The sequence below is a fragment of the Crocuta crocuta genome, unplaced genomic scaffold (assembly GCF_008692635.1).
Source record: "Crocuta crocuta isolate KB4526 unplaced genomic scaffold, BGI_CrCroc_1.0 scaffold31, whole genome shotgun sequence".
In the NCBI taxonomy this organism is placed as follows: Eukaryota; Metazoa; Chordata; class Mammalia; order Carnivora; family Hyaenidae; genus Crocuta; species Crocuta crocuta.
The window spans coordinates 4460699-4471804 of record NW_027528362.1 but is presented as its reverse complement, the minus strand read 5'-3'; the positions used below and the strand labels follow the sequence as shown (position 1 = coordinate 4471804).

The 11106-nt window shown below is 51.5% G+C and overlaps 1 protein-coding gene across 2 annotated transcripts in view; it reads right to left on the bottom strand.

Moving 5' to 3' along the window:
- Positions 1-1501: 1501 nt before the first annotated feature.
- The window catches only part of PCCA (propionyl-CoA carboxylase subunit alpha), a 402236-nt gene continuing 392631 nt past the window's right edge, over positions 1502-11106 (bottom strand). For both annotated transcript variants that reach the window (XM_077753890.1, XM_077753889.1), the window contains 2 exons: positions 4402-4479; positions 1502-1845 (listed from right to left, as the gene is read on the bottom strand). In XM_077753890.1, the coding sequence (XP_077610016.1) occupies positions 1777-1845; positions 4402-4479 (147 nt within the window). In that variant the 3' untranslated portion in view covers positions 1502-1776. The remainder of the gene's footprint in view (positions 1846-4401; positions 4480-11106) is intronic.

Below are 11106 nucleotides of genomic sequence, written 5' to 3'. Positions count from 1 at the left end.
GGCGGTCGCCTCGTCAGCCACAGCGACGGCCGGGCTGCCGCCACCAGGGTCACAGCCTGCGCCGCTCTCTCCGGTAGCAAGCGCTCTGCTGCCTGCTGCTTCGAGGCGGCCAGGGGCTCGAATACAGCGATAAGGAAATTCAGGATTTTAATTCCCCTAAATGACATTTCCAGAATTCATATGTCATAGTTTTTTTTGCTTTGCTTTGCTTTGAAGATAACATTTAAAATGCAGACTTTGTGTTGCAGCTAGATTTTAGCAACCCTGCTGTACTGGCTCTAACTTGTAGCAGCAAGAAAAGTAATTTTTTAAACTGATGTTGGTTGTCTCCGTACAATAAAAGAAACTCCAGAAAAACACACTGTGTTTTGGTGTAGTTCTAGACTCTATAAAATGTCACTATTCACAGTTTTCAGATCAAGCTTATTAAAGAAGGATCTACTAAAGATGCTCATGTAAAATTAAATTGGGGCTGGTGGGAAACCAAATTTAAAAGTGCTGGTACTGTTGCTGGCCTTTGTTTTTTCCTTTGCGTCTCCTTATTTGGCAGAAGGTTCTTTTCACTGGAATCCAGCAAAGTCACCAGCACCTACTTGCTGGCAAGGTGCTGNGGTGGGCCTTTCAGAGAAGAACCAACACATTAGTAATTTGTTCCTCAGGCCTGACAGAAGCTTAGCTTCCAGATACAAACAGCACTTAAAATAATTCCAGCAAGGCACGAAGTACCAATTACTACCCACCTCCATCTGATTGTCTGTCAGCGGCGCTTCGAATCCGTGCACGACTCCGTCCCTGCCTCCTTACCAGCAAAGTAGGAAACGGATTCCAAGAATTTCAGAAGCAACCGCTACACAGCTGCTGATCCTAGGTGACCTCGTCCTCCGCTGGGAGAGCGCACTCGCTCTTCAACTTAATGGTACACTGTGATCGCTAACCGCATCTGGCACAGAAACATCAGCATTATTTATTTTTAGCCCTTTTTTCTTAACGGGAAACTTGCTTCACAGAAACACAAAAATTGAGGCTGGGCATCAGCTGCCGGGCTTGTGGCAGCCGCACCGCCACTCCCAGGGTGGGAGCCCCAGCAAACCCCTCAGGATGTGGGCCGGGCAACAGGAACCCCATGAGCGGCTGTTACTAAGGTGGCGCCCCCCCCCCTCAGGCCCAGCGACGCCACACTGCCCCCCCCCCTTCACCTACCCCATGAAAGCCAAGACCCTCGCAGGAGGGAGCACCAGCCCCCCGCCCCTGTGGGTGCCGCATGGACTCTCAGAATCCCGAAAGGCCACAAATGGGACTTAGGTCCTCAACCAGGAAGAAGCAGGTGATCAGAGAGATGAGAAGGTGGCAAATGATAATTTCATGAAACCAAGGCAAAGAACTGGGGTGTATATAAAACGTTTTAAAGGATCACAATGAAACGCTAGTATTTAAAGTCTACTGGCACAGCCAGTAGCCTCTTATGTACATTGTCTTCATTCAAAAAAAGGGCAAGCTAATATTTAGACAAATGCTCAGTTTTATTGATTTAATTTTGACACTAGGAAATCTCACAGCAGAAGTACAAATCATATGTACAAGTATTTATATCAATAAAAATTTCCATTGGTGATATTTTGGCAGAATGTTGGTTGTGACTATATGTGGAATAAATATGACCATGTAAAATCTGCTGCACAGGGGTGTTCCTGCAAAATGCTTGACTAAATTGAGTGTGAAGGAAGAATAATACAAATGGCTAATTAAATTGGGTGATGACGGAAAGGCTATAAATACTCATTCCAGCTCCACGAGCAGATCTCCTTCTCCAACTGTGTCTCCAGCTTTACAACGCACTGATTTCACCTTGAATTAGAAAAAAAGGGGGGGGGGAGGAGTAAGAATTATTAAGTAGACCACGAGGGGGATCTCGTCTTCTGTTGCTAAAGACGCGGAGACAGGCTGGCAGGCTCTGGAGCAGGTAGGACAGTGCTCCTGCCGGCAGAGGGGACCGCGAGCTCGGGGACGTCCTGGTGGTGGGGCTGTGACTCGCCACCTTCCCCTGGCCCGGCCTGTCCTCTGCTGTCCTGAAAGCCACTGGTGCAGAGGGTGTCTGCTGCCAGGGACCCCTGGGGTCTGCGCAGCGTCCTCAGAGCTCAGTGCGTTTACGCCGGGTGAGCTCTCGACGGCCGGCCCTCCCCGTCTCCCCTGCGGCTTCAGGTGCCAGAAACGGTGTCTGAGACCGAATGCTGTACTTGGGTTAGTGTTAAACCCCAATCCCAAGACACCTCACAATTGTACAGGAGCCAGAACAGGTGCTACTAACAGGACAGACTCCTCAGCCTGAGACCATAAACCTCCTTCTGACGGAAAATGAAACCCTCCAATGGCGTGCGGCTGCAGGGACAGTACTTTGTGGCCTAATGTGGACCAGGCACTGAGCTCCCACAGCGGCGCCCCTGCGCCCTTACGTTTTACCGATTCTCTCCGTTGTCATCAGGTTTTGCTGTCCCGAATTTGTGTTCAGATTTAAGAGGAGCGGAAGGTACTGGAGTGCAGATGAGGCGGTCTTTTGATTTCTCAGAGGCTCTTGCTTACGCGTGGAAACAAACAATGGGCTAGAGCTTCCCGGCCCTCTGAGCACCCGGCTAACAGGAAGAAGGTCCGAGAGGGCGGGTTCGGGGCTCTGGCCTGTGTCCCTGCTTCTCCCCTGGGAGTCGGAGGGCTGGAGGGGCCCCTCTCCCTGGAACTCAAGCCCTGGGGCCTCCAGGACGACATGAACATACGCAGCGGCCACTTCAAAGGCCCGGTAGGTGCTACTGGCACCGAAGCGGCTGCTCTTTCTGACCGGAAGCCTGCCGTGTTTGCCTAGGGTGGATCTTTCATGCTGCGATCACTACCTGGAGGGCCGGTTTCCATTGTGAACGTTTTCTCTGGGAGGAAAGATGGCCCTCCAGATAAGAAGTGCGGGTCCCTAGGCTGCCCAGGGCCTGCTCCTCTGGCCACTCCCGGGGCGCCCTGCTGGGCAGGCAGAAGGAAATGGGGTGGGCGGGAAGGACTCCAGCTGGTAGGGGTCAGGCCAAAGTACAAGTTCACCCAGAGCCCATCAACACCCTGAAAGCAACTCCGGGCCGCGATGGCCAGGGCTCAGCTAAGCTCCGCGTGAAACCCAGGACCCACCGTGAGGCCACGGGGCACGGCACACACTGACAGACCAGAGCCCCACGCTCCCTCGGCGGGCCGGGACCACATTCGGTTCTGTGTGGGTCCCCCTCAGGCCGGCAGCGCGGGCCCCTGCGTGCTGCTGACACAGACATGTCGGACCCCCCCAGATGAAGGCCAAGTCTGCATCGTGCATGGAAATTTCATGACACTAATGCAGCATACATGTTAAATTAACCCTAAGGAGCAAATGTAACAATTTGTACAAGAAGAAGAGAAATGACTTTTGGTTTACTTCTAGAAAAGTAACCAGATGTCAAGAGCAGGATTCCCAAATCATGCCATTCTCCTCGCCCAAACACGCCGCGGCCTGGGCACCGCCCACGGCAGCCTGACCAGCCGCCTCCAGGCCCACGGACCCCTGGGCCTCTGTCCCCCGAGCCAGGCCTACTGTGCGCACATGGGCCTCATCTCCTTTTGGGGTGACAGGCTGTTTCTCTCTGGTGCAAGCGACACTGTGAGCTGACACCTCTCTGTCAGGGCGCCCATGACCCAAGGCTCTGCTCTCGCTTCCCAGGTGTGGCCGTGGGGCAGGATGCCTGTGGTCCTCTCCCCTCCCTGCCCCACCCCTGCCTCACTCCAGGACACTGACACCAAACTCTCCTCAGAAAAGGCTCATACTGTTACGAGTGGCATCATTTCAGAAGGGAGAATAATGAAGTTATTATTAAAAGGAACTTCCTCTAAGGAGAAACTACATTTAAGAAGTTTTACCCTTAACAGCTTTCAGGACAAATACAGCAGCTTTTCTCCTCCCTAAACCGTGACATCCCACATGTGTGCGTGAGGCCTTCAGCTCCTCTTGATCTAAAACTGAATTGTTCTGTTTGTGGAGAAATGATCTTGAAGAGTTACATTAATTTCTGCAATCTCTAAAACCATTTCCTGCTGTGTCACCTAAGTCTCGGATAACTAACTGCCTCCACGACAGATGTAAACATTAAAAATTAAAGACTCCTTAATTTGAAAGACATTCAGGTGAAGAACAATTGTTCCTGGGCTACCTGCACGTCGTACACTCTCTCCACGAGGCAAGGACATGGATGCAACGTGCAAAGAGCTCCCAACCTTACGGTCCTGGTGTGCTGGCAGGGGTCGCCTCCACGGTCCCTTCCGGGCCTACCCATCCGAGATCCGAGGGTGGCAATTCTGCTTCCTGTCACAGAGCTGGCGAGGGCTGCTGGGAACCTGGGGACATACCTTGCCAGTTTTCCCAGCTGTCATACTGTTCTGCATCTTCATGGCTTCAATCACACAAATTTCCTGGCCTTCTGCTACCTGGAAGAATGAACAAAAAAGGACACACGTTTAAAAATCTTTCTCATTTTGCAACAACGCTCAAGAGTGAAGCCATCGAGAGATGCTTTGTCAAATGCTCTGAAATGTTATCCAGACAGCAGCAACGACCGCTAATGCTTCATGTTCCAAGTTCGTCTTTGGGGGCCAGCAGAGAAGGACCACTCTCTCTATCATCATCATCATCAAGTCCTCATTAGAAAAAAGCCCCTGGTGCTGGAAGATTAGGGGACTGGTTGCGGGGTCTCCCCTGGGAACCGGTCTCTGAATCTGCCTTTGCTACAGATGTGGCAAAACGGGGTGTCTTCCACTTAATGTGAAATGTCCAGATTGGGCAAATCTCTGCATACAGAAAGATCTGGGGTTTCTGGGGACTGGGAGGCAGAGGGGAGTGACTGCTGGCGGACACAGCGTTTCTTTTGGGGGGTGAGGAAAATGCTGTGACGGCTGCACTGCTGACTCCGCGAAGCCACGAGAACCACCAAGTGCCCGCTGTAAGCAGCCCAACTGCCCTGGCTGTTAATTTTATCTCAGCAAAGCTGTCACCAAAAAATGGAGTGCTCCTGTCTATTGCCTTGGGGGGCCAGGAACAGCAGCCAGCCGTGGGGACCACGGTCTCAACTTTGCAGGACACGCCAAGTAACAACCAGGTGGCCCCTGGGAAGTGCCTTCCAACACGCGCAGCGATTTCTAAAGCTCTGCCCGGTCCTCGCAAGGAGCCCGGAAGCTCCCACAGGCTCTGGCTCAGGCTTCCCCGGCCCTTCACGGCGGGGCCAGTCCTGGGGAGCTGGGCACCAAGTCCCTGGGCTGAACCTGGGGCTCCCACCCACGAGGCAGCTGTGACCAAAAGCTGCTCTGTTTATTCTCTTCGCTGCCCTTGACGGGGAAGCATCAGGGAGCGGCCGGGATTTTTCTCCTCTGAGAAAGGGCCTCCCAGTCTTTGAAATGGTAAAGCTGTTTCCCAGGGCACCTGGCTGGCTATCCCAGGGTGCTGGTGGGCATCCTGGGGTGGGGCTCCCGGACACTCACACCACCGCAGCGGCAGCGCCGGCCCAGTGTNGCCCCGTGCATTCCTTTCCTCCACTGATCAGGCGGTGGGCTGCCTTCTCCTGGCACAGAAACCTAGGAGGAGACGGGCTGCCAAAGCCGCGGGGCTGGCACGGAGGAGAGGCGCGGAGCCGGGGAGCGGGGCTGCGAGGCCCTGTGCTTGCTGCCCGTTTTGCTTCACTCTCCCCTGGCATCTGCATTCCGCAGAGAGCGACGGGTGCGCACGTGAGGGCCGCTTGTCACAAAGCAGAGGGGCGTCGGCACACCTGTCCCCTCCAGTCGTGTTTAGGGGCTTTTCTTTTCAGAGGCAGGCAGGGGCCCAGCGAGATGAGAGAGGGCAACTGCCCCCAGGGGCCCTGCATGCAAACCCCGTGGACTCACACTGCGCTCTCCTAGGGACCAAGGGGCCAGAGCTGCCCTCTCCACGCAGCGTCCTGGCCCCAGGACTGGGCATCCTGGCAAAAGGCCTGGGGGAGTTTCTGGAAATGGATCTGACACCCAACACAAAAGAATGTGAATTATATCCAAAAATGAGTAACCAGCTCTCTTCCCGCCCGCGCCCCCACCGCCGCGTGCTGCTAGCGCTCTCCGTCACAGCTGGCCTAGTGCCCGTGGGGGGCCTGTGTGAGCTTGCCCTCCAGCCTCCACCTGGGAGCCCAGGGCTCCCTGTCCCCTGCCCTGTGGGCTTTGTGGGGGGGGAGGGGAGGGCNTGTGTGGCCGGCTCAGGGTCTACAGCCAGACCCAGCACCCCTCACCAGTTCTTTCTGGGATCTTCAAGTAAGCGAAGTCACAATTAATGCAGAAAGAAATGAACTCTGGAAGTTTCCAGCGGTCACACCAAGGAGGCAAGACCAAGCTGACAAGGCTGCCATAGGACGTGTGCTAAAGGGCAGTGGGGTCTGGGCCACGAGCCCACATGAAAACCGGTCACCCTGGTGCTCAGACCAGGGTCCGCCGGAGCTCGGGCCAAGTTCACAGGGCTCTGCTCCCACTGCCGGTCCATCCTTCCTGGCTGGCCCCGTGCCCCGGGAGCCTGCGTGACATGAGAAGAGGTGCCATACAGGGGACTCAAGCGGCAGATCCCCAATCACACTACTCAGAAAAACGATACCTCGGATTTAGACAAAGATAAGCAGGAGAGGCAGGCAAGTCCCAAAGGGAAAATACTCTATGTCCCTGTGGCAATTTAGCAATGGGTCAAGTCTGTTTTCACTCATTCATCCCTGAAAGAAAGAACTCACGGAAGCCGGTCCCCCTCCCCCCAGATCTGGGGGCCTCCGGTCCAGGGGTAGCGGCTGGCCTGCCCGCGGGGCTCACAAGGCCGCGGTGACACGGCCCGCATTTCCCCAGGTGCCCGCGATGCCAGGGCAGGCGCGGCGGGGCCCACAGCTTGGCCCGGGCAGCTCCCATGTGCGCACGCGGTTCCCGAAGGCTCCGTGCGCGCGCTTCTCTAACACTTTTGTGAATCATCTGATAAAGGCTCACTGATTGTGACAGGAGGTCTCCGACGCTGGGCTTACAAAATGGTCACAAGCCTCGCAAGTCTTTTCGATAAACCTAGTCAGCCTGATGTACTTCTCTGCTCCCTGTCTAATTGGTGTAAAGTTTAGAGGCCCAAGTCCCGTATCTTTCATCCGGCTTATTGCGTCCTCTCCTTTGACATGGGGTCAAGGTTCACATTCGCATCCGATTATCAGAGCGCAGCACTCATTAAGCGGGGGGCCTGCCTCGCTCCAAAATGAGTAAGCTGGAGCGAAAGCTCGGCCCATTTACTCAGCAGATTTTAGCATGTTTAGGAGGCCTGAATGTCACCCGGCAGCGCTCTGCGCCGAAGAGTTTCAGACATCTCCAGCTGATGATTAATTGTGAGTGATGGGAAATAAAATCCAGTAAAGCCAGCTGCTTGCCATGGTCGGCAAAATGACTCTAATGGATACAGGCTGCCAATTTTCCAGTTTTACTGGCAAGTCTTCCAAGTGTAATTAAGGGAAGTTATAAATGATATGGAAATCTATCAAGTTCCATTTATTTTCAGAGGACTCCTTCCCCAGAGACTTTTATCTTCAAGCTTATAGTATGCTTTGTTGTGCTAATGATTTAAACCCCTTATTTCTGATTAAAGCCCCCAATATCCTCCTACCAAGTTCGCTTCACTCTTTCCCCAAAGATGAAAAGACACAGACCCTTCCCCGGCACACGTCCCTCTTGGAAAGCACGCGAAGACGGGGACATGTCTGGCAACTTGTATCGTGCTGACTGCGAACGCATGAAGAAGGCTCAAAGAAAAGTGCAGGAAGAGAGCGAGCAGAGAAAGGGGGAAGAAAGACCTCCACCAAACATAAAAGGGAGCCCCCAAAAGTCCAGACTTGAAAGCTGTGCTCGAGGGCAGACATGCATCAGAAGGTGGTGTAGCTCACTAATGTTATTTGATTTGGAATAAAAGCATGAAAATGATGGCAAAGGCCTAAAATTGGAGATGTAAAGGCTGACTGCACAGTATCCCATTTCTCAATTTCATCCTTCAGAGCCACAAAATGGGGGTGATACAGTGCCGGGATGAGGTTTACAGTAACAGCTGTGCTCTTCCCACACAGGGGAGGCCCTTCTAATGGGCGAAGGTCTGTTTGGAACAGACGGGGAGTCACAAAACAAGGTCCCTATTAAGAGTGCGCAGTCCTGTTTCTGATAAAGAAAATGATTACGGGAGTCGGCTTTCCTCGGAGACGGGTCCTACCCTCTTGTGTCGTTCAGAACCAGGGCTGTTCTAACGGTGTTAGTTATCCTTCAAGTGGGGGAGAGAGGCCATAATGTCACGGAGGGTTTTCCCCTGTAAGCCTCCTCTCCGGCAACCGTAAAGGCGGCCCCGGAAACGGTGCCAGTGGCATATGGCTTTCCACTGCGCTAAACATTCACACAAAAGACAGGTTCATCAGTCATTGTGGTATCTGGATAAAAAATTAGCTCCTGATGGATGGTATTTTGAGCTTACCTGCTGCTAGTACATTACCAGAGAAACACGGGTTTTGAAACCCACATGACATTAGAAACTGCAGACCATGAAATACGACACGTGCAGGAGCACATAATGTACGCCAGATTATACCAAATAATAAATAAGCTATTTAAACCCTCTGCCTAAAATTGGGCCCGCTGCAAGGAACCCTGGGTCACTTCTACACAGGCCAATTAATGCACAGCATCTGCTGTATAGAAGCGGGGCACGGAGCACTTCCGAATGATTTCAGCAATTAAAAGAAAACTGTTTCCTGCCTGTTCAGACAGCAACTGTTTCAATGCAAGAGTGAGCACCAAATCACTGTGTGCAGCTGAAAAATTACGTCCCCTTTTTGGGGAAGAGGGGTGGGTGGGAGGACGAATTTTTATGAAAAAGGGAGCCGTCTTTTGTTGTCCTACATTCTGTGTTTTTCTGCCAAATGGGACAGAAGGCTCGGAGGGCTTACCGGCCTGCTGCAGGCTCCCCTTCGGGGCCACCCGAAAGCGCGGATCAATATCAACCCTGCTGACGACTCCACAAAAGTGAAAATCCTTCAATTACATTTTTAAAGGCTGTTCTACTTAGAACACAGGTGCCTGAATGCAATGCATTTTACGGACCTTAGATCTGAAGAAAGACGCAGTTAACAGCCACAAGAAAAGGGCCTCTCAGATTTGGTTAAGAGGCACTGCTAGAATCTGATTATAATAACTTCCTCTTTCTGAGCCTGTAAGATAGGCTGGTAAATATCCCCTGATATTTCCTGAAGAAGAAATGTGCATTCACATCCCAACATCTTCATGTAAAGAGGGAGGGAGGGAGACCCGGGAAGACTATCTAGTATTTAAGCAGTGATGGAAGGAACCGTCATCAAATTACAAAGAAAGAGGAGGCAGGCGACAGAAATGCCACCAAACCCCTCATCTCCAGTCTAAGGCCTCTAGCCATGGGTTTGTGTGCCAGTCGTCTGACTCATCAAGAAGGACGCGAGCAAGGAGAGGTGAGACATCAGCCAAAGCTGGCGGCTGGGGGGGGTCCAGGTCCCTGGCTGCGGCATGGTGGCCCTGCGCCCCCTGCCCAGGGCTGCCTCCCTGGGTCTCTGTGGTGGGCGTGGGAGCAGGGAGGCTCAGGGAGAGAATACAGAGCCGTGGCCAATATAAAAGTCTAGCTTTCCTTAAAATGAAAACCATTTCTCCCTACTGCCCTCTCAGGTAGCCAGGAACCGGAGCCCAAGCCCCCAGAGTTAGAGAAGAACTTAACAGTATCATTAAGATACCAGTCTGGGTCCTGTACCTCTGTGAAAAATGCTGTTTGAAAGCACTCAGTGATTCAGTGTTTTTGGCTTTTGTTATTGTTGTTTTTAAGCAAAAGGATGAGAAAAGATCTTGAGAACTGCCATCTTCAAAAATGGTTAAAACAAAGATAACATAGGGGCGCCTGGGTGGCTCAGTCAGTTAAGGGTCTGACTTGAGCTCAGGTCATGATCTCACAGCTCATGGGTTCAAGATCCGCATCAGGCTCTGTGCTGATGGCTCAGAGGCAGGAGCTGCTTCAGATTCTGTGTCTCCCTCTCTCTCTGTGCCTCCCCGGCTTGTGCTCTCTCAAAAATAAATAAGACATTAAAATTTAAAAAAACAAAAACAAAGATAACATAGCTGCAAAATAAAATCCCCAATGTGCAAAAGACTCACCTTTATTGCTTGATCTGTAAAAATATTTTATCTTAAAATTATCATTAAGTTCCATTGTAAAACTTTTCAAATTGTTACCTCCAACAAAAATTAACCTTAACACTGAAAAATGAATGTTATCTGGAAAAGAGAAAAAGGCCAAATTCAGGGTGGCCCTCACCTTTCTGAAGAAGGCAGGACAGGAATCTGATTAGGGTCAGGAGGGGCCACAGGGCAAGTCCACAGTGTGAGCCATGTTTGATGGTCAGGTGAAAGCGGGAATACGGGAAAGGTGAGCAGAGAGCATGAGCACTTGTATTATTCTCTGTAACCTTATGTTTCTAATGTTTTGTAATTTAAAGTTTAAAAATGTTAAGTAACGAATGCATCGATTTATTTATACCTGCTTTAGAATATGATCTGAGGTTTGTGAAACACTGGCACCTTGTCAAATAAACTGTGATAAAACATGAAAATGTAATTATTGTCTTGATTTCACCAGTGCCCATCAAGGTATCCAGAAATTGGAAAATCCATCAGTCGGGTCAGGGCCTCTGCCAGAGACAGATGCCGTTATAGTTGTGCTACTGGTATACAAGTCATGGCCAGACAAACACATGTCAAGAGGGGCCATTCCAAAGCCATCTAGAATGCCTAAAAGCAAAGGAGGCTCCAAATCTGTTTCTTCAAGAAATGAAAGCAAATTTTATGTGCACCTTCCCCAAGATCATATGTAGGCTCAATTCCAGGTGGCCTGGGGGTAAAGGCGGGTATGAATGACATGCTCAGAAACAGCACACCTGTGTCTCATGATCAGTGGCTATCCAACTGCTAGGGAATCTTCCCCGGAACCCCTGAAGAAACACATGCAAGGAGGAAAAAAATCAGAGCTAAATC